Here is a 27,715-nt window from a genome sequence, read left to right as displayed (position 1 = left end):
AAATGCAAAAGGAGATAATGCGAGAGAAATGTAAGGTTCTGACCAAGCCTACATGGGGGGTTGGTCATCTCATTGTTGGATTTCATGTTAAGAACCTTTACCATGCATTTAACTAATATTGCACAATAGGTGCGATGAAGGGGATGAGGAAATGAAGAGAAAATTGCAAAAGCATGGAATGATGCTAGATCAGGAAAAACAGCTAACCCTCTATCTAATGAGCGCAGAATTTGGAGAATGAGTTGCTCTACATAATTCCATGATTTCAGGTTTTGACATGAAAGATGAATCTTAGTTCATGGCACTTCCAGAGCACGTATGCAGCTACTGTCTTAAAATTTTAATTCCATGTGGCGTGTTATGAATCTGTATTCATATTTTCTCTTTTGGACTTTAAAAACCAATTCACATATTACATCAGATTTTATGATGTAGCATTTTAAGTTGTTATTATTATAAATCCAAACCCAATTTATTTCTATCAAAATGTCATCATCTTAGCTATGTTGAAAGATATACTTATTGGTGGTCATCTACTCATCTCAAGATTAGGTTGACACTTTCATTAACATAAGTAGACTTGACTTGAGGACTAACTTGCTAAACATATTAAATATTGCTATGACTTAGTGTTGCGTTTAAAAATCTAGAAATTAATATGAAATAGATGAATTTTTAAGTGACTGAAACTAATATTTGAAAGACTTGGCATTCGGTTTAACAACTCATGGACTAATAAGGTAGTGTTAGATTATTTTATTTTATTTTTTAAAATAAAGTAAGTAACTTATAAAAAATTGTAATTTTTTAAATAAAAATTCAATTAATAAAATTGAGACATGATAAATTTACATCTGTATAAAAATAATAAATATTACAATAAATCTTAATAATTAATTTTATGTATCAAATACTTATAATTTATTGGATTATACTCAATAATTAATTATTAATTTTTAATAAATTACAACAATATAATACACTAAAATCAATAATTAAGATTTTATATAATCCTTATTATTGATCAAGATATATACAAATAAAGTGCAATTCAATGTTGATGTTGCGTCTTTGGCGAGCGAGTGCGTCGTGTGTTGGGGATTATCGGCGGCGAAGCAAGAAGATTTGTGGCTTTCATATTCATGAATTTTGGTAATGCCTCGTTATGGCTGAGGCGCAGTTTCCAGCTATGTCCCACACCAAAAACATTCTCTTTGTGTACACAGTCACATGCATTGCATCAAAACCTCACTCTTGTATTGAAATCATGCAAAAGCACCTCTGAAATCCATCAAATTCATGGCTACATGGTTAAGACCGCTCTCGAAAACGTTCCTTTCACTCTCAGCAAGCTCCTCGCAGCTTCAATCGTTGATATGGACTATGCAGCCTCCATTTTCAGTTATATTCAAAACCCAAATCTTTTCATGTTCAATACAATGCTTAGAGGCTATTCTATCAGCAATTCCCCCAATCAAGCTTTTCCCATTTTCAATGAACTCAGGAATCGAGGAATTGTGCTGGACCAGTTCTCTTTCATCACCGTGCTCAAAGCTTGTGGTCGAGTTTCAGAGGTTAGGGTTGGCCAGGGGATCCATGGTATTGCAGTGAGGTCTGGGAATAGGATATTTGTTGATGTGAAGAATACCCTTTTGCATTTTTATTGTGTTTGCAGAAGAATTGAAGATGCCCATAAGCTATTTGATGAATTGCCCGAAGGAAATGACTTGGTGTCGTGCAACACTTTGATGGGCGGGTATCTTTTTGTTTCTCAACCTAGTTTGGTTTTTGATTTGTTCTGGAAGATGTGTTTGAGTGGGCTTAAAGCCAGTGTTGCCACTATCTTGTGTCTTTTGTCAGCAGCTGGTGATATAGGAAACTTTGTTGTAGGGAAGTCTCTTCATGGGTACTGTATCCGAATTGGATTCAGTTCTGATTTGAATGTTCTTACTGCATTGATTGATTTGTATGCAAAGACAGGTCATATTTATTTGGCACGTAAAGTTTTTGATGGCCTTGCTGACAAGGATGTTGTCTTATGGAACTGTTTAATAGGCAAATATGCAAGAAATGGCCTGGTTGGAGAAGCAATGGCTTTACTACAACAAATGAGACTTCAAGGAGTGAAACCTAATTCTTCTACCTTGGCGGGGCTGCTTTCAGCTTGTCCTGCATCCGGGTCTACACAACTAGTTCGTTACATAACTAGCTTCATTGAAGAGGAGAAAGTAGAACTGGATGCGGTTCTTGGAACAGCTCTTGTTGATATGTATGCGAAATGTGGCTTTCTAGATGAGGCTATGGAGATATTTGAGAGGATGGAGGATAAAGATGTGAAATCTTGGACAGCCATGATTTCGGGTCATGGAGTTCATGGGCAGCCAACGAATGCCATTAGACTTTTTAATAGGATGGAGAACGAGGGGTTTAAACCAAATGAAGTCACATTTTTGGCAATTCTGACTGCGTGTAGTCATGGAGGGCTTATAATTGAGGGGATGGAAATTTTTAAGCGCATGGTTCAGGAATATGGCTTTTCACTACGGGTTGAGCATTATGGATGTCTTATTGATCTCTTGGGTCGAGCAGGAATGCTACATGAAGCACATAAACTAATCAAGAGCTTGCCAATTAAGGGTGATGCTACTGCGTGGCGTACACTGCTTTCTGCTTGCCGAGTCTATGGAGATGTTAAATTGGGGGAATGTGTGAAAGATGTGCTAAACAACATTTATACAGAGCATCCTACAGATTCCCTGCTCATTTCTAGCATTTATGCAGTTGCTGGCAGAACCGCAGATCTTGTAAGAATGCAAGAAATGAAGCAAACAAATTTTATAGTAGAAAATTATGGGGTACATGAAACAGAGGGAGAAAGTATGGTAAAGGAGGCTGGACTCAGCAGAGTTGAAATTGATAATTAGGGATGAGAGTACTAAAGGTTCAAGGACAGGTGATGTCTCTATTACACAAAGTGGTGGCCTGTATGGTGCACCGAAACTCCACACGACACGTCTGAACATAGACAGTCCGTCATGACATGTAGGAAGAACACATGGTACGTACAATTTTGATATTTATAGCTCAAGTTGGTTTCATCTCTGCTTGTGTGAAAATTATTCATGCCCACCCAATTTTGATTGTGATTCCCCTAGGGCTACAAAACTTAACCATGCCTTCAATGAAACCCAATGTGGGTCAAACTGATGTCAAACTTAAAGCATCAGAGGCTGTTGCAGCTTGTGAAAGAGGAGATTCCCACACTATTTACACAATGGAACGTTGGACGACAGAGCAAATATGAGGCCACTACCCATGGTCCTCAAATTGGTTCTGTTCTAGTTGATCCTCTATGTTTAGTCAAAGTTCCTCTACTTTATTTGAAGACTTTCGTAGTAATAGGAGTACTTTCTTTTCCAACACAAGTAGGCAACTTCAAGGAAAAAGACAACTTCAGAAGGAGGGGGAAAAAAAGTAAGTGAAGGCTGACTATTCGGCACCTTAAATTTTTTTTTTTTTTAATGCGTAACTAGCTTCTGCTATGTTCAATTGCTCTTGAAATTATCACAAGCCTGAACCATTGCTGTAATTCTTTAACTTAAAACTGAGTTGCTCTTAAGTCGTAGGATATTGTCAGAATCACAGCATTAAAAAATATATAAAGTTAGAAGATGAATGTCAATATTTGTGGGGTGGTTTGTTTCATAATGTGTTGGTATTCCTACTGGAATTAAGGAAAGATGAGTCTTCAGTATGTGAGCCTTTAACCTTAGCTATTCTCTGGACATCTTGCGGCATCTTGTAGAATGTTAAATTGTGACTTCAAGCTTATGTTTACTTGATGAAATGACTAAATTGTTTGAAATCCTTCCAAGCTTGATGATTGTTGAGTGAGCCCTCTGTAAAATACAAATGAATGATCCAATTATTTTGATCTGTATCCTACCGTTGCAGTTGTGAATCCTTGCTGCAAAAATCATTGATAACAGTTTTTAGAAATAGCTGTACTTTCACGTACCAAAGTCCACAGAATTGTCATGACAGTGTGGCTTGTTTCAAGTTAGCTGATATGAGTCTATGCCCACTTATTTGCTTATAACTGATTTTCTTTTCACACTTAAATTCCCTATTTTTGCACACTTGAAGGGGAATTTTTTGTTTATATTTTGTATCCCTTACCATGCTCGGTAAAGGTCTACCCTGTTCGGTCTTGGGGAGTATTCTATGATATTATATAGGTTCGATTTTAGTTGTAATTAGGGCTTTGTTTTCCTTCTGAAAAAGACGAAAAAATCTGTGTTGATGGCTTAATGATTGATGAACCACGTCATTTTGAGAATGATAAAAGGGATAGTTCAAACAATATGTGAATGAGTGTTCGGTGTTGTTGAAGTTGCAGTTTATCTCATGTATTTAAAGGAATTCTTAACCTTGTTCTAATCGCTGCCAATTTATCTGTAATTTATTTAATCAAGGTAGATATGCCTTTTGCGGAAGAATATGGACCAATTGCTTAATTTCGGATAAAGGCATCGCTTTATTGTTAATTTTCCCCCCGTGTCATACGTGGCTTACTGGATAATGATTAATGAGAGAATGTCGTGTGAATAAAAAAAATTAATTATTGCTTTTTAAAAACAAAATAATGACAATTTCATTTTCATATTAAATTTTTTCGCTATCCCATCTCAATATTACAAGCTACTTTGGGCTGAAAAATTGAACACAAGGGCTTGGGAAAGGAAACAAGCTCATTAGACTCAAGGGGGTGTTTGGTAGAGGAAATATTTTTTTTATCAGAGAATCATAATTAATAAAAAATAGTAGGAAAGTAAGTTTGCTGAAAAAGTTTAAAAAAAGATGTTTGGTTCACCGAAATATTACCGGAAAAAATTATTTAAATTTGCAAAGTCTATGTTTGGTTGAATATAAAATAATGATGGAAAAATAGGTTGAATTGACCAAAACACTCCCGTTATTAAATTTTTTTAAAAGAACCACCGCATACAAGTGAGGGTCATCTCGGTCCACAACTTGGTGCTCCTTTATCCACTTCCCTATCTATCCTAAAATGCCTCAAAGAGGTAATTAGAATCAGTTACCAAAAAAAAAAATGTCACATCTAAAGTGGTATTTTGAAATAGTTAATTTCACAAAAAAAAAAACAACACAAAACTCATTTCCTAAACTTTCTATTTACCTGGTATTTTCTTTTTTCCAAACGTGATATTTTTCAATTGCCACCCACACTTCCCCATAAAACCCAAATGAAAACATGTACCAAACACAAGGGAGAAATAAAAGTGTGGGATCTGTCGGTATGATTATTATTATTTATTTAATTTTTCGGTATTTCGAAGTGTTAATTTGAATCCAATTGATGATGGAAAAATGTAATAAAATAAAAGTAAAAGATTAAAGTGGTAGATAATATAACCAACCCCTCTTACATTTTAACATTTTTCAAAATTAACTTGACACTTGACTATATTTATTAAACATACAAGTATTATCTATAATCAATGAATTCAAATAATTTTATCCCTGGAGATTCTTATTGATGATTATCCCACAACAAAATGGATCAGAAGGCAATATAAAGTACAATATTCCCACGGATTGTCTTGGGCCTAGATTATATGAAATAATTGGTTGTGTCGAAATTAAATGCATAACCATATAAAGTATAAACTTAAAAAGTATGAGCGAAAGAGATAGATTCGATTGCAATACTGTGGTAATCAGACTCCTTAAATTTTTATTTAATTTCAAAAGGGGTTATTCCTTATTTACACTTACTGAGAGAATGAGGAGGAAAAAAAAAATTAAATCTTCCCTTATTTTTGGGAGAAAACCAGGGAATTGAAGTAGATATGGATAAGCCCAAAAGATGATCATTTCTGATCTATTATACAACTCTCATGTGTCCTGACCCAAATAAACTCTTGAAAGCTCAGTTTCCAATTGAGCTACCTTTGAGGGTTATGTTATCATAAAATTTTCAATACAATGATACACTTTCGTTATATGAATGTAATATTATTTATGTGCACAATGTAAGTTACGGAATACCGATAATGAATAAAAAATAATTCCCCATTAAATTTCGAGTTAGCGAGGGTAAGAATACAAAGCAACTGTTGTTATATTCGAATCCAAAACCTTTTGCTTATAAAAAAATAAAATAAGATATAAATATTTCACTATTGCTTAGGCTCATCCTCTTTACAAAATGTAATTATTGGCTGGAAATAATCATTGTCTACATGTTAAATTGGTAACTTGTTGAAGTTTGTGAACAAAACTAAATATTTTTGAGATTTTTGAGGTGAACATGATTGATGAAGCTCCTTTGTCCGTGATTTGTTTTTGGTTTTCTAAAGTATTCTCCAGCCGACAATCGAAAACTAATCTTTTCAAGGCGAGATATCACATTAAGTGGGTAAACCTATTCTAACAAAACCTTTTCCTTTGTCTGTGATTTGATGCAACTTTTTCTTGGATTTTCAAGGAAACAAAGTGGGGGATGTACAAGTTAGAATTTATTCAAATAGGTTTAAATATTCATGCGAAGATATCACATTGTGTTTCGAATATTGATATTTATAATGGAGGGATGATCAACTTTGATGAATCCCACGACTATTCCCAACAAATGGGTGAGGTAGCAAAATTTTCCTATTGATTATAAATGTAGATGGCTTGACATAAGGTTGTGAAAAAACAGAAAAATATTATTGCAGCTATTGTTGACTGAGAAATTTTCTTGAATGTGCTTTCTTCATGATGAAAATGTAGGAGTGGGCCTATTGGATTTTTGGTGTATAAGACTTTAATATATGTGAAAAAGAAGTGTCTTTTTAAAGACACAAACTTATATCTTTTTAGCAGTTTTTAACTATGCATTCTCGAGAATGCATAGTTATAATATTAAAGTTGTATTTTTTCACTTTTCACGTCAGCAGCTTAAAAACAGAGAAAAAATGTACAACTTTAACATTATAACTACGCATTCTCGGGAATACATAATTAAAAATGCTAAAAAGACATAAATTTGTATCCTTTGGAAGGATACTCACTAAACCCTTAATATATTATATTAATCCAGAACAGTTTGAAATGGCAAATTAAACCTTCAGAAAAAGATTATTATGTGCATTGGTTTTTGCTAACAAATCCTTAACTACATTAGCAATTCAACTTGAGCATCCTTGCAGTATGTTGTTTCGGAGTTGTATAATCTAAATCGAAAGTTTACTCGATTAAAAGATCACATCAACAGATCTAAAGGTTTGATAAATCAAACGGTTAAATCGAAAAACTTAGACAAAAAAGAAATTTATCAAAAAGTGGCAGGATATTTCAAAGTCTCATGCATTTCTTGGATTAGATTTCTTATTGACTATTGTGAATAAAATTGCAGACAACGAAAGAACAAATTCCTTACTTTAGCAGTACTCTTTGCTGACATGCTTTGGTCTATTTAACCAGTGACGAATCCAGAATTTTTTGTGATGAGAGGAAAAAATAAAATGTCAAAATTACAAGTATTATTAAAATTAATAAGAGGGATTAATTATTATAAATATTTGTGAAGGAAGAGCTAATTATTAACACTAATAATCCATTATCATTAAAAAAATACCATTTTATGTATATAATAATAAAAAAAAAAGTTTAGGGAGGAACAAAAGCTAATCCACACCCCCTCTTTCGGTCCCATGAGTTGGAATGTGTGCTTATATTGAGTGAATGGAAATAATTCCAGCAAGTATTTTGTCTTTAAAAATAATCGCCGACCAAATAATTTGTTGAAGATGAACATTATTTAACTCAGTTGGCCGAAAGGCTCTTCAAGTGTTTCAGTTGGATTTTAATTGTAATTTACTTTAAAATACAAAATAAACTAATTCAAATATATACTTAACTATTTACTTCCTTTGTCCCATCCAAGTTCAATTAAATAGGGATGGATTAAAGAACTAAGTGTTGTAGATGCATGTAAAAAATAAATATTTAATAAAATTTAAATTGATTAATTATGTATACTTTTAATCCTAAACTCCCTAGATGAATACATTATATTTATTTGTAAAAGTTGTAAGTACATATTTTTGTATCAAATGGATTATCATATTATTTTATTCATATATTTTGATAGTTACAAAAACGGCATTTAGAAGTATTCATTTTGTGTTCCTTCATAATTGAAACAGATATGACATGCAAAAACAGCAGAAAGACTATTTATAATTTGATTGATGATGGACATTATGTCCTCGTCCTGGTCGAGGACAACACACTACAACAAAAACGGCCTTTAGCCACCAGATTTTAACCACGGTCTTGTAAAATTTTGAATTTTATTATACTCTTGAAATGGTATTAAGCATTTAGACATATTTATGAAAAACTACACCTTTGTATTAAGCATTTAGACATAATGTCCAAATGTGTATTATTGAATATGTTAACATTTTATCCAAAATGTCCTGTAGTGGCATACAAAAATACACATTTAGACATATTTCATAAACAAAGACTATTTTATTGTATTAAGCATTTAGACATATTTATATTTCGTGAACGCAGTGGAGTAGCTGTCTTGGTGCTAATAGTTAGTGGTGAGTGATAAAATGTGTATTAAAGATACAGTATCCGATAAGGTATATATGCATGTGCATTTCAAGCAATATGACAAGTAAGTAAAACATGTAGCCTGAAGCTAAAGAACCATTTCAATAGTTTAGCCTTTTATTCTATACATATTACTAAGACGTTCATGAAACTGTTGTTCTAGTACTGATGTTTTAAATACCAACTAAATATAAAATCTACTTTTTTAGTGAATCTTTCATTTCATATTCTACTGGTGCTTTGACTTGTTATTTTCCTCATTTGTAGATCATATGATCTATTCAATACCGTGGAGACGTGGCTGCATCATGCAGCCCTTTTTTTTTATAAATCTACCATTAAATTAGCCACATTGTAAAGTGGCTAAACAAACAATTACCGTGGCTAAAGAAATGTTACCACGCTGATATTACATGTAGCTAACTAAAGGAATTCACGTAGCTAAAATAATGCGACGCCACTATTAGCTACGTTTAAGGAAATTGTGGTTACATTATTTAGCCACGTTTATTTTCCACTTAGCCACCCTTTCGACCGTAGCTAAATTGCAACTTTTTTGTAGTGACAGATCTATCTTTTGTTTTGCCACACCTAATTACTACCGTAAAATATATGCTGCAGGCACAGTTGCCAAATTAAGCCAAACAAGATCCGAGACAGAGAGAAGCAGAGATTTTGTTGCCAATTATAGCAATGATAATTTGTCACTTAACTATTATTGATGCTTGACGAGTTGGCTTTTCGTTAACATGAGAAGACGAAGCGATTCAATCTTCTTCGGATAAAAAATTATATAACCCGATGATGTGAAATTTATATATATCCCCCTTTTTTATACGTATTAAACATGTGGGATTCAATTATAATTTATTAATCATAATAAAGAGAGATAGGTTTAAAAAATTTACATAACCATTTCATTTGAAATTTTAACTCTTGAAAAGATCCATTTTCAAAACCCAAAAAAGAAAAAGAAAATTATAAAATTAAATTTAGGTGCTATATGTAAATCAGATCCAAGCGTATAGGATGATGATTTATTTATTTATTTTTATTTTTGTACATAGGATGATGATTTTTTGGAACGGAGATAATTAAGCTCAAAAGAAAACATGGAAGGAGGCCCCCGATATTGAATACAGTTGATGCTCATAAAATTAATAGTTGTTCGACCCCATGTCGTTTAACGTACTTTATGTTAAGAATTTGTAAATTATTAGGAAATAATTCCCTGTAAATAAAGTATACTTAAACATCGATCAGGTAAGGAATAGAATTATATATCTTTAGATAATTTAAAGTATAGATTATATTTTTTTTTCTTTTCATATTTTATGTATTCTTTATTTGTAAGTATGGTTAGACTTCGTTTGTAAAAAAAAAAACATTTGTAAAAAAATTATAATAATAGAGATACAGGTTCAATAAAACATCCTATCTGAATCTGATCACTCGCGAACACGTAGAGGCTGCAGGGACAACTGGCGAATAAAACTTATGAACTATTCAATTTATTTATGATGGATAATTGGATCATGATTTAGAGCAGAACTTAAAATTGAGTTTCGTAATTGGTCAATAATGATTGAGTTGGATCACATGCAGTTGAGTCTGAACTCTGATCCATTGATTGTCTGGATTTCTGTTGCGGTTGATGCTTCGAGATGAGTTTTCTGTAGGATGCTTTGCAAATCTGCGGGATAAGTGTCTCGAGCCTAGATCTCTCAGTTGTTTTGGGCAACGCTCGAGCCAATATAGAGCGAAAAGTTTCAATTAATATGGAAAAAATGATTATTTATATATGGGCTTCAAGCCTCTATTTATATACTAGTTGAGAGACATGTTTACGTCACCTTAGTATATGACGACACTTAATTTCATTAGTGTGCATGGGTATAAGTGGCTCTTGCAAGCTATCCCATGATGGAGATAATTATTTGTGGTCTATGCCTCATAGGCACAGTTGGAACTAGGTGCATGCCCCCTAACCATTAACTATTACAGTGGTTGTAGAGTCTTGAGCTGCAATGGACCGAGTTGCTATTTCCGTGTGTTAGAATAGCTATGGGATTGCCAATGTACACGGGACAGACGAGTTTCTTAAACCTTCAAGTCTTAGGTGTTGTGCCCTTCATGGAGTGGGCCTCATTGTTGGGAAAACTCGGTTCCTCAAGATCGGCTAAGCAGCCTTTGTGCGGAAGTCAATCAACAAGATCCTGATCTCGGATCTCGGCAATACCTCAGCCTGAACTTCACCAGGTCAGGCAGCGCAGCGGAAAAATCAAAACGTAAACACAGGAGAGAGAGAGAGAAGAAGAAGAACACAACCAGATTTAACGTGGGAAAACCTTCTTGAATTAAGAAGTAAAAACCCACGGGACCTAGTCCAGATCAAAAATCCACTATGAAAATAATGGTTACAACGAATCAAATACACCAATGTGGTGGTTAACTCAACCTCTCCAACAATGATGATAATCAAACTACCCTAGAGATGTTTCACTCAAATTCTCTCTAGAGATCTCTCAAATGCAAAGCATAAAGCTTTACTCAAACAATCAAATAAATTTTCTCTCAAATTTGTTCTCTCAAATCTGACCTAGCCTCCACCCTCAACTAATGAGTATATATAGAGGAGGTGGAAATTAGGGTTAGGGTTTTTAGGAAACCCCTCAAATGGGCTTGGGCTTAGCATTGAAGGAGGAAGCCCAACACTCATATCCCAAGTGGAATAGTTCTAGTTCAACAATTAAATTTACTTTTATGATTTGAGGTTCTAAATGCTAAAAGATAAACTATAAATTTTCAGTTTAATCTATAAATTTTATGGATTAAACGAGTCTCGTGTCACGGAAAAACAAAAAAATCTCCTGATATTTTGATTTTTGTGCTAAGCATTTTATTTATTTATTTTTTTATTTTTTTCATATATGGACCCCACATATGTTCTTTTCATACTCGCTAATGACAAGGACTCTCTTGACTCTCTCGCAACATGAAAGTCACTTTGACCAAATTTTATATAGGTTAAAGTTTTAGTTTAACCTACAAATTTTATATTAATATTTCTAACAGACTCTTTTGTAAAAATGCCCCGGCACTTAAAGTATACATAATGAACAAATACATTTTATTATCATATAAAATAATTAATTTAAGGGTTATATTTATCCCATGTTACATAAGAAAAGTCAATTTCCTACACACACAAAAGAGAGGTAGGTTCCGCCTCTATTTTTTTTCTCTCCTCTTACCTATGGATTCTACTTATAATTTTGTTTCTACTACATGAGAGAAATTTTTTCCTACAACATAAGAAAACTATTTCCCTTAATTTAATCTAATATCGTGATGATTGCATTAATAAATTTATATTAATATCTCTAAATAATCACATTTAGACATTGATATATTTTTTAATAAATTAAATTAAACGGTGAAGTTTTCAAAAAGAAAAAGAAAAATGGATAGTCTGAAACCTAAAAAGAAAACATGGACATAAAGAATAAAATCGTCAATTTAATTAGAAATTGCAACCCCTTCACCAAAAAAATAAAAATAAATAGAAATTACAACCCATTGTGCTTTATTTGATGCCTTTACAACATTACAATCTGGTTAAAATAATTGGAAAAGTATTTTTTCAGAGACTGAATACACAGTTATCTTCGGTAAGTTCACGTTATTTTTAGATTATAAAATTAAAAAATTATAATGATAAAGATTAATATAACACTATAATATATTAAAATTACAAAAATATCTTGATTTTTGTTTCAAAGTAATATCATTTTAAATTTATCGAAAATAATTTATCTCCTGAATAAATCCTTTGCCCTCACATATTAAACGTAATGCTTGCTTTTTTTGGTTAAAATAAATGTGAAAGATCCTTTTCTTTCCTGCAAAAAAAATATTCTATTTTGTAACGAGTTTCTGTTAATTAACAGTAATATTCTTGTCGGGAATAGAACCCTGGTAGAGTTGTAGAGTTTAAAATATGGTAAATAACTATATGGTTGACCTTTAACAAATATATAATTAATAAGAAATAGTGGAAATACACTCATGATCCACCCATTACGGCTGTGATGAAATCGCATACTAAATTTCTTTTTTTTTTTGAGTTACCCAATCCTAATTATCTCTTTGAGACGAGTTGGCTCTCTTCGGTATCCCCACGAGCTTCGACTCTTTGAGCCGGCTATGAGACTAATCTGGAGTGCGGGAGAACAGTGATGGCTAAAGGTTCAGCCCCCTCCCCAAAAATGCATTCAGCGAGAATCGAACACATATCCAACCACACTAACTCGATCAGCGTCAAGTTACCAACTGAGCTGCACCCATTGGGTGCATACTAAATTTCTAATAACATCTATTTGATAAATTTCCATTATAGTTATGTATGAAAAAAGCTCAAGTTATTAGTGAGAGAGTACAATGTTATTTCCGTATTACTTTATGGTGGGATCACTCAAAATTAAATATAAATTAGATGTGTGAATAAAGAAAATAGATTTATAAAAGAAATAAAATATGCAATATTTACAGACAAAAAATATTTAGTTATTGGGGACAAATTCTTTGATTTCAAACAAATTTTGTGTCAATAAACCTCCAAAGTAATTTAAGATTTCAATGTATCGATTGAAAATAATTTGAGAAATTTTCTAAACTTTAATGTAACAAAACCCAGATATTTAGATTCGAAATTTTCTTAGAATACACAATGAAAACATGCATATGATATATGGTGAAAAAACTCTCATCACGTAGAACAAAAATCCCAAAGTTTACAAGATCTATTGCAAAAAATTCCAAATGAGAATTTATCATGAATTTCACTAATTGAGAAAATTATATTACGTTTAACTTTTTTTATTAATATCATTGTATTTCTTTGTTAACTTTTTTTATTGACTTTTGTAATTTTGAATGTTTGTTAAAAATTTATATGATTTTTTAAATCTTATAAATTCATATTGTCCTTTCAAATCTTATAAATTCTATTAAAATCTTTTAAAATTCAATTTTATGAAATCTTGATTGTAAAAAATGTATTTTAATTTTTTTTTAAAGTCTCTCCAGTTCTAAATAATCTTTTAAAATCTATAAAAAAAATTATTTTAAAAAAGTCTTTTAAAATCCTAATCCAATATACCCCATAAGACAGAAATAAAGTATTGGGTCGAACTCTTTTTTGATATTAATTAAGGTAAAAATTATGAATAGTCATCTATATTTGATGAAGAAATTTAATTGATTTTTTTTCTTGATTTTCACTTTTGTTTTAATATTTTTAATTCAATTTTATCTTTGTTTGTATATATTTTCATTATGTTACCAATTCTCATATATTATTTTCTATTCTGTATTTTTTTTTTGGAGAAAATAAAAAAAATTAAGTTTCTTAATATATGTTAAATAAATGAATCATGAAACTCACCCACTAATTAAATGCATTTTGTCATCAATAATCCAACGCTTGTCATCAGTAGGAATATGTGTGAGTATCCTTATTCTTTCAAATCCGGAATCTGTATTAATAATTGACTGATTTCGAATGTTTTATTTTATTTTATTGCTGATTTGTTGCTACTACTATTATTAATAATTATGTACTAGCTAGCTGACTACTGGTGAATATGATTTCCTTATACTCAGTTTAGTTTATGAATTGCATTTTATATCTTGTGATGTATATATATAGTTAGGGCTGGCAAAACGGGACGTTCAACCCGAAAAAAACGAGCTGAGTTAGAGTTGGCTTGAAAAATAAACGAGTCAGAAAACTCAATCTAACCCAACCCGAGTCGGGTTACGGTTGGCTCGCGGGTTGATTCGAAAAAATGAAAAAAATAAAATAAAATTTCATTGATGCTATAATTTCTAAATTTTTTTCTCTAAATTATTAATTCATTCAATACAAAGACATTATATAGATAAATCATAAAAAAATTTGCATTTGAACTTGGACTTATTAGCAGTTGACACCACATTCACACTGTCACACATACTATAAAAAATTCCTTAATGCACGGTTTTGGGCTTATTAGCAGCTGCAAGGTATTTTTGTTTGGATCTTTAGAATTGGGATTTTAGATTTTAGCTTTTCACTTTACTTTCATTAATTTTTATATTAAAAAAAATCATAACCCGCGAGCCAACTCGTTTGACCCGTGAGTTGACTCAGTTTTTTTCAAGCTAAAACGAGTCGGGCTGACTCGAGTTACTAACTCATTTTTTCTAACTCAACCAACCCGGCTCATTTTAGCCGGGTTACGAGCCAACCCGATGGGTTGCCTCATTTTTGCCAAGCCTATATATAGTGGAATTGTGGCTAATAACCGATGAATAATTCAATTTGATAAATTCTATAAATATTAATGATCTGATTTTGTTTTTAAAATTAAAAAAAAAATTTGAATGCAAATTAAACTATAACAGGAAGTGGTCAAGAAGACGCTAAGAACTAAACGGATACAATTGTCAATTGTCAATTGTCAATTGTCAATATAATTACAAGCCGCAGCAAATGCTTTTAAGTGATGCGTTTACGGAATGCTTTTTATAAATTAGTGAATGTATTTCTGACTTTTTCTAAGCATATTTAATACTTTGGTTAAAATATAGAATATCCTTCTCTCTCAAGCAAAGAATATTCTATTTTTGTAATTTGAACCTTGGATTTTTTTCTTCCTTTTTATTTATTTATTTATTTTGGTACATGAACCCTAATTGGGTTTCTTGTATTAGAATTAAGATTAGGCAGTAATATTCGTGTTGATCAGGAGATTAGCACGTAGTTGTTGTAGTGAGGAATAGAACCTAACTTTGTAAATTATTAATTTGACAAATATATATAGAAGAACTAATATATCACATCCGTATTTTAGGAACGTGTTTGATTTTTTTATTAAATACCTATTTTAGTTCTCAGACATCTAACTAACGCCAATTTAGTTAAAGAAAATTGACATAAATTTAGTCTTTTAATTATAAAAATAGTATTTAATTAATCATTTAATCATAATAAGATTTTCATAGCTAACATAATATATAAGATAATTCTTATTCTTTTATATATACGCTGATCTCTCTGTTTGTTAGAAGCTTCTATCAAGCTTTCTAGTTTGTAAGGGGAAGGTGGGGACTGGGGACGGGTGCAAAGAGCATGAGCTCATTTTGATATTCTCAACACAATAAAAAGAAATATTCAGCAATCACTGCTGCTGATAATATCGTAGAAAAGTGAAACAACTGAATAAATAGACTTCAATAAGATATTTTTTTTTCACAGGGTTGTGGTCACACAGTTCAACATAATATAATAGATAATCTATGTTGCGTCATGTCTGTAGTAGAAGTATGATTAGACCAATACAATAAGGGCTGGCGAATATGTATTAAGAGCTTAATCACACACAGTTGATGAGAGAAGATTCTGAGTTGAATTATCTACTTCTTGGACTGTTGATGGCTGTTTGTAATGAGATGAATATGATTCTCCTTTGGCCTGATGAGCCTGACTAGGGTGAGTACCTTCAATGATACTCCGACGCTTAAGTCAGTATCAAAGTCTAGCTTATGTTGTATTTCTACTGAATTAGATTGTCGTACCTGAACATGTTCGGGTTTTTGACCACTATAGCCTTTTTTTAATAATTAATTACCAAATTGACCCTATTTATAAACTATTTCAAAAATTTAACCTCTCCAGAAAACATAACACCAATCTGCCCCTGTTTGACCGATGACCATGAAGCCTACCCGGGTACACCCCTACCTACCCGGGTAAATTTTAAAATTTTTTACCTACCCGGGTACACCCCTCCCTACCCGGGTATATTTCTTGAATCTGGAAAATGTTTGAATTATTTACCCGGGTAGGGAGGGGTGTACCCGGGTAAATAATCATAAACTGGTTGTGTGCGCCCATCCTCTTTGTGTGAACAGCAAATGAAAATCTCTAAATTGAAGGACTAACGCATGGAGAACAAAATCTGAAAACAGGTTATTGATGAAAGATATTCCACTGGATCATATGCCTGAGATTAGTGAAGCAAATAATCAAGGTTCTGCTCCAACAAAGGATGCTATTACATGTCACCAGTCAGACAATTCAAAAAAATGTTCAGAATTAGAGGTGAAGGAATTGGGCGTTGACAAGCTTGAGTTGTGGAAAACTGTAAAAGAGACAACTGAAGATGGCAAGAGGAAGATGTTGGAGAGGGTTGTCTCATATGCTCAGAAATTGGCCATTCTTAAAATGACTCTGCAAGGTTTGAAAAAGAAACCAGAAACAAAGAAGAAAAGCAAGAAGAGAAAAGCTTGAGTTATGATTATTTACCCGGGTACACCCCTCTTTACCCGGGTAAATAATTCAAACATTTTCCAGATTCAAGAAATATACCCGGGTAGGGAGGGGTGTACCCGGGTAGGTAAAAAATTTTAAAATTTACCCGGGTAGGTAGGGGTGTACCCGGGTAGGCTTCATGGTCAACGGTCAAACAGGGGCAGATTGGTGTTATGTTTTCTGGAGAGGTTAAATTTTTGAAATAGTTTATAAATAGGGTCAATTTGGTAATTAATTATTAAAAAAAGGCTATAGTGGTCAAAAAGCCGAACATGTTCCCTTTGTTTATATGGTGAATCTGATGCCGCCTTCGGTAGGCGGTATGTCTTTTGATTGACTGTTTATGGGCTGCAAGTTTAGCTGGTGTCTTTCTAGCCTTATCTCTATATGTTAAGCTATCTTAGTAGAGTGATGGCAAGTTAGAGCTGTCTTTTATGTATTGGTTCTATGACGCGGTGGCTCTTTATTCGTATTATTGATTACTTCCTTAACTCTGAAGTCATGATAAAAGCGGTTTAGACACGATGAAACTATTGCGCTTCCTGATTCTTTATGCGCGACGAAAATATCATGCACTGTTTGGACCCTATGTGTTTGGATCTTAATCTTTAGTTTTAGGCCTTGGTGAACCTATTATATTTTATCCACATCATATACCATTCCAATTTCCAAGGCAAGAATTGAACTAAAATCTTTCTCCGAAAAAAAAAATTTGAACTAAAATCTTTGAGTTGATTTTCAATCTTACAATCCAACCTTATTCACCAATTTTTAAAAATTAATATAATTAATCATACACACAACCATATAAGTCTTAAGTTTTCTTTATAACAAAAAAAAAAACACTTAAGAAAATCATCAAATCGAGGCTGAATATAACAGGATTGATGGAAAGGAAAATAAGGAGTAACAACCAATAAAAATAAAAGTGAATCGTGAAATTACAAGAATAATTTTATATTAAACACTTTTTCCATGTAATAGTTTTTTAAGCCTCAAGCGTAAATAATACAAAGACTCACCTTATCTTATACTAAAATTTAACTTTTATTAGGTCTGGTCACATTTCATCACACGAGATATCATGCATATCCAGATCGATGCTGAAAGTATTCATGGTTATTGGATGTAGTTGACTTAAATAAAAAGTAATAATGCTCAACGTCCACAATTTACTCTCAACTCCGTACCACATTTATTGAATGAGTTATTTATGTATTCAGTTTCATCATCATTACTATTATCACCATCAAGGTCAATGAGATCCCACAAATGTGAGATCATCGTCATTATCACGGCCACAAATTAAAGCATGCATAACATATTGCGATCAAACTTTATTCTCGATCTACTTTGCAGTGAAATCATAAACAATTATTTTGCAAACTAATTTGTTTGTGTGAGTGTGTGTGAGTGTTTCAAAGAAATTTTATTTTTTTTAATTAAAACATGAAAAAATTAAAAGTAATTAAATATTTTTTTTAAAAATATCTAAATTCCTAAAAAAACAATTTTAATATTTTCATCGTATAATAAAAAGTGTAACCTTGAAAAAAGTTATTAAAAATTATATTATAAAAGAGCTTTGACTCAAAATCTTATTATTAGAAAAATATAAAATCATCAATATAACCTCATCCAATAGTATCTATTAAGTTAAATTAGTTTTTTACATTATATCAAAAGCCTATGTGACCAAGTGTTCATGAATTAGATTCTCACAATTTGTCCACCGTTTAAGTTTAATAGACTTTCGTTTGAGGGAACATATTAGACATTCACTTAACAGCTTTGGTTCTTTACACTTATGTAAACATACCTTAAAATCATTTGCATATTTTTGTGCTTTTACCTTCCTGGTACGTACATTAAAAGTTGGAGTCTGTTCTTTTTTGCACAAGTAAGGTATATATAATGACTCAAAAAAGGGAGAGAAAATAGTGAGCAAGGTTTGGTTATTTCGGAAATCAAACCCGATCATCAATTGGTTTTAAAGTAACTTACAAACCACACGGTATTCAGTTAGTAACAAAGGAACTGAGTAAGTGAAAAGGAAAGAATCTCATTTCGATCCCATTTATCACCTTTGGGAGAAGTTCAAATATTTTCATCCATGGTCCGTCTGTACTCTGAATTTGTCGTATAACCGACTTAAAAAATCGAAGCTTATGGGGATACAAAGAGAAACCAACTCACCTCAAAGAGGTAATTATGTTTGATTAACTCAAAAAAAGAAAAAGTAACTTAGAAGCCATGTGTGAGTAAAAGTTCACCAGCAACAAACTCTAGTCTGATATATGCCAATGGATAACTAGTTTTTCATTGAGCTACAGCCATCGAGTTTATTTCCTAAAATATTTGCAACTATTCTTTAAGGGAGGGAAGTTAGCTGCATAGAGGATGATCACATGTAAACTCATGGAGCAATTGAACAATATACCAACAAAAGTTGGTACTCCAACACATCCTTACTAATTTTCTTTTATTTTCCCCTAATTTGAATGCATGTACATATTACATTCATATTTCTAAAGGTATACCCTTTATACAGATAGTGTATAAAAGAAAAAAAGATTTATATTACAGTTAGATTTGTAATGGTTAAAATGTTTTTGCAGTTAGAGTGGTGACGGATTAAGGAATCTGTCTTAACTAGGTACAAAATGAACCTTCATGTTGTCATTGTACCGTCAATATAAATATATTATTTGGGAGATTACGCCCTAAAATAACTGAAATGAAAGCCGCTAAGCATTTTACCTAGTTTGTAAGAGACTCTACATTTAAATTATATATTTCCGTGTCATTAACTATAAACAAGACATAACTTAGGTTAGTGCATGAAAAATAGAAATTTAATGGCAAATATGAATCTCCTCCAAATGAATTAAACATGTTTATATCTAAATTCGTGTGTATTTGTAAATAAGACATACCTTTCGACTTGATCAAAGAAATAGATTGATTAAGGTTAACTCAAATAATTGGCCTTAGCACCGTGCAAAACTAAGTTAATATGTATCAGTTCTACAAATACAAAGGTAAAGAAAGAGATTTACTGATTTACATTCTACCAAAAGAGAAAAAGAAAAAGAGATTTACTCAAACAGTGTACTTGTATCAAGAACTGAAAATTTAATAATCAATCAATGAGTCTTAACTCAAGTGGCACAATATATGTAGGGTTTTATAAGAGTTATGTCGTAGGAAAAGTGATTGTGTTATGTTATAAAGATTCATTATGCGTGCCAAAATTATTATTATTTTTTTGCTGCGGACCCCACAAAATGTTGTGTGTGTAGGAAATTTTTTGTGGTCATGTTAAATGATAGATGATAAACTCATATATGTATAAAATATCTTACGCAATGGCCCTAACATTTTTACCTCCCCTTCCCATTCGGGCAAGTCCGTATGGGATATGGCCTTCATTTTAACTTAAAAACCCAGCTACGAATATTGGGTTAGCAAGAGGACACTCTTTATTCGAGCATAAGATTACAAGGTATTTCAACTTCACCAATACCTTTTAAATATAGTCAGTATCAAAGACGATGATGAGCCATTTCCCATGTTTATCCTAATTCCTACATATAACACACCATAACAAAGTTAACACAAAATTGGGTTGCTAAGAAGATTAACAAAAGTTTCATTGCATTGACAATAGAAGGGCAGTGACAGTTACATTTCAACCAAACAAGAAAAAGAAAAAAGATAAAAAGGAATATAACATCATAAACAACCTATTCTTTTTCTATATATGTCAAGTAGAGTCAACTATTTGAAACCTAGACACACACTCAAACACTCACAAAAGGCCTAACATGAGCCAAAGTGCAGGGGGAATTTTGATATTCTCATAGCCTAATTAGACAGCATATTTTTCAAATTGCCCAAGCCTATTGTCAGCAAGCCTTGAATTATACGCAGCCTTCTTGTATTCCCACCATGTGAACTCTTTATACAAACTCTCCTCATCTTTTAACATGAGTGAGGGTACAGGCGCTATCTTTTCACTCAAGGGTGGTCCTCCAAAGTAGATCATTGACAACCTTGACTCTTCTGTGTCAGCCAAAACCCTATGCTTTACACTTTTAAACCTCCCATTGGTCATCACCTGCATCGGTTTCACACCACACCCACATTAGAACATTTCATAACAAAAAAGATAAAATAATTTAAAATACCACTTGGCACCCAAAAGAAAATTTTATGTCGGCATGTCTTTATCTTAACCAAAGGATAAGCAAGTCTTTGAATGACACGTCATCAAGTGAAAGAGTAAAACAGTTAATGTAAAATAAATACATGAAATCATAGGCAGACTGTACTTATTATATATTATTGATAATATATAGTGTAAAATATAAAATATAAAATATAAAATATAAAATATAAAGTTTTTTTTTTTTTCTCTCCAATACAATAGCAGCTGACATAATACGTTTCTATTAGTCCGATGTACTTACTTCCGTATTATACTAGATTTTTCGAGAAAGTAGAGGAAGAAGATTTGAGTATTGGAATGGTACCTGAAGAGAGTCACCAACATTGATGAAAAATGAAGTGTGATCAGGTGGGACTGAAACCCAAGTGCCATCAGGGAGACAGATTTGCAACCCTGATGTGCTGTTAGATCTTAAGACAGAAATTATCTGTGGGTCTGTGTGTTCCCCAAACCCAACCAAATTTCGTCCCTTCAATGCTTGTACCTCTGGGCATGGTGGGTAATGGTTAATTCTGAAACAAGAATCGCTTCTCTCATCCTTCACTAACTTGCTGAACACATTCCTTGCTCCAATCCCCAACCCATCAGCCATTGATTCCAACACCACATAGCACATCTTCTTCACTGCATCAATATAATCTTCCATAGCAGAACTGAAAAATAAAAATAAAAATGATAAGTAATAAAAGACAGAACAAAAAAGAAAAACAGGGGACTCTGTTTTTGAAAACTTTACCGGAAATTTTCTGGGTTTTCCCGGAAAATGGAAAGTGATTTGGGGGATATGACATCAGGGTTGGTTGTGAGGAGAAGGTATTCGAGCCAACCAACGTCACCGTTTGAGCCAATCCTCTTGCTTCCGTAGCCAAAAGGGTCAGGAGGACCTGCCTTGTCTTTTTCAGACTGAGGTTGTCTGAAAAACCTGAGGGCTTCGTTTTCCAAATTGGACATGAACTCTAATGGAACACCGTGGTTCACTACCTTAAAGAAACCGAAGTCTTTGCAGGCGTTGACTATGAGGGTCTTGGCCTCAGGGTCCGAGAGGTCAACCTCTGGAATTCCTGTGAACAAGGTGGTGGGCTTGCATGCATTCACAAAAAAGAACTTGTTTATTACTGGCTGAGACAGAACAACCATGGTTGTTGATGCTACCGTTAACAAAAAAGATGGGACAAATAAGAAGTTGAAGAAGAAGAAGAAGCGAGAGAGAGAGAGAGAAAGAGAGAGAGAAGGGAAGGTTGTAAATGGAAGAATGGGTGAGAATTGGTAATGCTAATGCATGAGATAGCAAAAGCAAGAGAGGGCGTTACGAACTATATAGATGAGCCATCTGGCTACTTAGCATTCGCATTTATAGTATCGGAGAGAAACAGAGGTACATGTAATTTTCACCTTTTTCTTTTTTTATTGGTGGATTTGGTTTTCATCTTCTTTTTAAATCAATATATGTATATGTTTGCTTTTAAAAAAGCAACTTCTAAGAATTGGGGGTTATACTTATATCTGTTCCCACTTCGCTTTTTCTAAGTAATAGATAACTCTCTGCCTTGTAATTCAATAGAATTTTTTTATGTGAGCAAGAAAATTTTTCTCACTCACTCTATATAATTGAATGTCTGTAATTGTGATGTAATTGTGAAATATTGTTGTTTTTTTGTATTTTAATCACATTTTTAATATTATAATTTATATGAGAAACAAATAATGGTATATAATAACGAGGATAAACTTCTTGTTCTGGGATACTTGAGAATGTTTCGTAATTCCACTTCATGCATGTTAATTAAGAAAAGTCATTGCACCCTTGTGTCACATAAGATTATGTTCTCACCATTCATATTTAAACATCTTAAGCCAATCGGTCTAATAACGAGAGGTTGGATACTTTATATTAAGTTATGTGTTCAATTTTCATTAATATATTCAAAAAATAATAATGAGTTTAATTATGGGAAATAATTGTCTCATGTTACAACAGAGACAAAGTAGTGGGGTTCACATTATTTTTTCTTTTTTGTTTTTTTTTTTACAAATGGTGGACTCTACTATTTTGTCTATGTTGCATGATAGTTATCGCATGCAATATGAGATAATTATCTTATGCAACATGAGATTAATAGATTCCTTTAACTATTTACTTATGATTTTATTTTATTATTTTAAATAATATATATATATGGATTTCATTATTATTAAAGCTTAAATGTCAAAATTTAAATAGAATAAATGTTATCATACATGACATCTATGATGCACCGACACTGACACGGGACACGCGACACGACACGATACGCCGACACATAAATTTCAAAAAATCTCATATTCTGACAAGTTGGGACACAATTTGATATTAAATAATATTTTTAATATATATAATATAATTTATATTTAATACATATAACAACCCATAATAAGTCATATAACTAATCAAATATTCAAATTTCATAACAAAAATATAAACAAAAATAATTTTTCATACTTTGTTAATTTTTCATGTAAATTTCATAACAGAAAAAAATTGATTTATAAATTATTATTTTTATTTTTAGTTAATAAAATAAAATTAAGAAGTAAAAAAAAAAAACGTGTCGGATGCGTGTCAGAACGTTACGCGTGTCGAAAAAAGTTGACTGCGTGTCAGAACGTTTACCGTGTGTCCCAAAATATTATTCGCGTGTCAGACGCATGTCGAAGCGTGTCCTTGTTCGACACGTATCCCACACACATATTTTGAAACAAAGAGCATGTCTGTGCTTTAGAGCATGACACTTCATGAGCATGCTTTAATTTATGTGTGATTAGGGTGTTAATAAATATTATCAAACAGAGAAATTAATGATAAAATATGTTTGTTCCTTTTGCAGATTTAATATAAGGGTCCTTTTCTTTTTATGTTTGTAGAAACTTATTATAACTATATATTTCTTAAAATACATAATTTTTTCTTTCTTCAAAAATTATTTGCTAACATGAAAAGAGAGAAAAAAAAATAGTTTTTCAATTATAACTATGTAGTTGCTGCAAAAAATAATAATTCCGACAACATAAGAAGTATACTCCCCTTAATATAAACATGAGATTAATAAACAGCTTTCATGATTAGAGTATTAGTACATATAAAATCTAAGATTTAAAATATGTATATAGAAAATATTTTTTGTTTGATTCATGAGTTTGTGATGACTACAAGAATCTTATACGTAATTGTGTGGACATATAATATGTAATAGACTTTAAATGAAGGGGTTTGTTTTTCTCATGTTGCATGAGAAAACAAATCTTTTCTACACACACCATAAAAATATGTGTCACTTATTTTTTTTTTTTAAAAATAGGTGAGTCCCACATTTGATGTATCTATGACATGAGATTTGAATTCTCCTATAACATAAGATTTATTTTTCCCTTAAATGAATAAATAAGAATGAGTTTCGTGTTTGTTATTTTAAATGACATAAGTTATGTCATTTTAAGATAGAGATAGACACAAGGAATAAAAATCATGGGAAAGAAAATGAGTGGTTTTTGTTAAATTTAAATTTTAAATAAAAAATATTTTTTTGTTTCTATGTCTCTCTTAAAATGACATAACTTTATGTCATTTAAAATGACAAATACTTTTTCCAACAAGAATATTATTAAATGTTCAGATATGAGGCTTCACCAAATTTTAATAACAATCGTGGTTATATATATGTGTGGGGTTTACATTTCTGCAGCTGTTGTATGTGCAACAATCAAATACTTGTCATATATATACTTGAAAGTATTAAATGCTTGGAATTATAACCATACAAAGGATGAAAGCATTAAATGTGGGGAATCATAACCATACACCTGTCGTTGCTGTACGTAAAGCGACTGCAAAAATAATTTTACCTATATATATATATATATATATGAAAAAATGAAAATAAAGTGACTGGATGTAAAATTCAGTCCAGTGCACTATGTTCTCCCGCGAGAACATAGTGCAATAAATCTTACAAAATTGTTCTCCCGGAAGAACATAATATAATTTTTACTATAACTGTGTTCTCGCGGGAGAACATAGTGCACTGAACCGAATTTTACATCCAGTCACTGTATACTCTCTAAATCTATATATATATTTACAAACTACTATGCTCTCCTGTTACACTATGTTCTCATGTTACACTATATTCTCTCGGAAGAACATAGTACAATTTGTAAAAGATTTTAAAAAAAATTTGTAAACGAATCCCTCCACGTACATATATAAACAGAGAGGATAAATCGGTGGCGGAGCCACAGGCTAGTTAGTTCCTTAACTCTAACTTGTTTTCAAATTTTTTAGAATTTGATATTGGTAGAGAATAAAATTTGGCAACTATACAAAACAGATAAAAGGATGGTAGGGGGTAGGGGCTAAAATTTTTGGGATGGACTTTTGGTACGAGCTAACATTTTTTGCTGGATCTTTTACGTTATTATTAATTTTATAATTAATTAAAATTTTCAATACAGTAACAACAGAATTTATCCTTAATAAATTTTAAAGTTTTATTATTTATTTTTTTAAATAATGAAGAGCATATAAAGTGAGAAGAGTGACACTGAGAAAAATAAATTTTGATCATTAGATATAATATACGATTGATTTGATCATCAGATAAAAAAATTTATTGTTTACGTTAATTTTTGAATTTTCGGACTTTTACTTATTAATTATTTAACTAATTCGATTTAAGTGTTAATGGACATATTTCTATTTTTTTTTCATTTTTAAGGCTTGAACTCAAAATCTTGACAATTTCGTTCTCTATTCCCTAAACCAAACGATAATAAAAGAAATAAAAGAGTGTGTAATATGTAAATATATAAATCAGGTTTAACTTATAGTTATGCCAATAATTTGAAGTCAGGAAAATTTTATTTTATCTAGACTATCGGGATAAATTACGCGAAGTATATATAAGTTGATTCGAACATTATTTTACCCTGATAAAAAAATTGAGAATCCTAAATACCTAACTATCTTATGTATCAGAATCTTATGCCTAAGCATCTAATTAATATATTTTATTGTATAAAGTGTTTGTGCACCAAACATTTTTTTAGTGATTCTTTTGAAAAAGGTCATAATTTAGTTTTAGGTGAATAAGAACTCAATATCAAAATGAAGATAACTTGTAAATAAATATTTCAACAAATACATGCATGCTTTTGAAATTCTAGCGAAAACAAAACAGTTATACGAGATGATGAGAATAATTTTATTATGAAGCTAATTAATTAGGAGGAACCGTATGTTAGGCCCATATATTTTGTTGTTTTATTTGTTTTGAAATTTTTGATGAAATTCTGTACACATTTTTGTTTTTGGATACATTTTGTACACATTTAATTACATAATAAAACATCTTGTTTATTCTTCGTTAGAGAAATATAAAATCATTAATATAACTTCATTTAAGAGCTTAGATTTTAGGTTGAATTGATTCTTTACATGATATCAGAACCGACGTGACTAAGTGATCATGAATTCGATTCTCAAAACTTCCATTCTATTAATAAAAATAATTAAATATTAAAGAATTTCTTAACACAAATAAACTAAATCTGATTATGTGATTGCTGTTGTTATGTTTGAAGAAAATACTGTTGAAAAAACTAAGCGTTTGGCTAAAAACTATAAAGGAAAGACAAAAATAATAATACATTTTTCTTGAAATAAAAAACTTGCCGAAACTGGAATTGTTGTAATAATTAGAAATTATCCTATTGGGGTGTCATAATCTAAGGCAGGAACGTAGCCACGTGGAGAAAAGAGGAAGCCTGAAGTATTTGCATCCTAAATGACTACCTATTTGCATCCTAATAACTGTACGTACGTATAACAATAGATTGCGATGTAAACATTCTTAAACTAAATTTTTATTTCATTACCCCATTATTTATCAAGTTCTCGATCTACTTCTTTTCTCTCTGTCCCTCTCTCTCGCTCTCTGTTTCTTTTAAATATTAATCTGAGTTTGTGGCCTGCAAAATACGTTTGACTGCATCTATATGGATGGTCAAAGACTCAAAACGGGAAAAAAAGGTAGGGTTGTTTCATATTTTTTATTCAGAAATTACTAATAATAAAGTTTTTATTCCATACATTTTTAAGTTAATAATATATCATCCTACTAAATTTTCCTACAATTTTCTACTTACTCAAAATAGAAAGTATTAAAAAAATTTATGAGTGCTCAACAATTAGCTTTTTAATAATTAAGAAATTATTTAAAAAAAATCAATTCAAATAGGGTGTAAATAGGCTAGGCCGGCATACAAGGACCTACAGCCTAGCCTATAGTAGGTCAGGCTTGACCTATTACAAATAGTAAAATAGAACATGTCTAAGCTTTTAAAAAAACCTATTTAAAAAATAGGTCATAAGTTTTTTTTTGTACATATTGGACCTATAAGCCTATAGATCGGCCTATATTATATTATTAATTTTAAACAAAATAAATAAAATTATT

At 31.6% G+C, this 27,715-nt stretch overlaps 2 protein-coding genes across 3 annotated transcripts; one reads left to right on the top strand and one right to left on the bottom strand.

The window, feature by feature from the left end:
* The first annotated feature begins 1,124 nt into the window (after positions 1-1,124).
* Positions 1,125-3,790, top strand: LOC133297349 (pentatricopeptide repeat-containing protein At1g26900, mitochondrial). 2 transcript variants are annotated; one of them, XR_009749626.1, is made up of 2 exons: positions 1,125-3,058; positions 3,156-3,320. XR_009749626.1 is itself a non-coding variant. In XM_061496471.1 (2 exons), exons 1-2 carry the CDS (start codon positions 1,143-1,145, stop codon positions 3,302-3,304), a joined length of 1,878 nt encoding a protein of 625 aa, XP_061352455.1. In that variant the 5' UTR covers positions 1,125-1,142; the 3' UTR covers positions 3,305-3,790. The 2 variants fall into 2 exon arrangements, 1 of the variants encoding a protein (XP_061352455.1); XM_061496471.1 differs by having other exon boundaries at positions 1,125-2,892; positions 3,177-3,790.
* A 16,881-nt stretch (positions 3,791-20,671) lies between these two features.
* Positions 20,672-22,484, bottom strand: LOC133297346 (gibberellin 2-beta-dioxygenase-like). Its single transcript, XM_061496469.1, has 3 exons — positions 21,961-22,484; positions 21,529-21,877; positions 20,672-21,113 (listed from the first exon to the last, which is right to left on the bottom strand). Exons 1-3 carry the CDS (start codon positions 22,359-22,361, stop codon positions 20,865-20,867), a joined length of 999 nt encoding a protein of 332 aa, XP_061352453.1. The 5' UTR covers positions 22,362-22,484; the 3' UTR covers positions 20,672-20,864.
* Positions 22,485-27,715: the final 5,231 nt, after the last annotated feature.

Source organism: Gastrolobium bilobum, unplaced genomic scaffold (assembly GCF_033153095.1).
Source record: "Gastrolobium bilobum isolate Gb01-03AN ecotype WA unplaced genomic scaffold, APGP_CSIRO_Gbil_v1 utg2704, whole genome shotgun sequence".
NCBI classification, from domain to species: domain Eukaryota; kingdom Viridiplantae; phylum Streptophyta; class Magnoliopsida; order Fabales; family Fabaceae; genus Gastrolobium; species Gastrolobium bilobum.
Note: the sequence above shows the minus strand (reverse complement) of the source record. Positions and strands in the feature narration are given on the sequence as shown.

Bases quoted from the DNA above. Each gene is read 5' to 3' on its own strand.
- LOC133297349 (XM_061496471.1), top strand. From the start codon at position 1,143: ATGAATTTTGGTAATGCCTCGTTATGGCTGAGGCGCAGTTTCCAGCTA. The intron at 2,893-3,176 runs CTGGACTCAGCA...ACTTAACCATGC, and splicing joins AGAAAGTATGGTAAAGGAGG to CTTCAATGAAACCCAATGTG.
- LOC133297346 (XM_061496469.1), bottom strand. From the start codon at position 22,361: ATGGTTGTTCTGTCTCAGCCAGTAATAAACAAGTTCTTTTTTGTGAAT. The intron at 21,878-21,960 runs GTAAAGTTTTCA...TTTATTTTTCAG, and splicing joins GAAAACCCAGAAAATTTCCG to TTCTGCTATGGAAGATTATA. The intron at 21,114-21,528 runs GTACCATTCCAA...AAACCGATGCAG, and splicing joins ATGTTGGTGACTCTCTTCAG to GTGATGACCAATGGGAGGTT.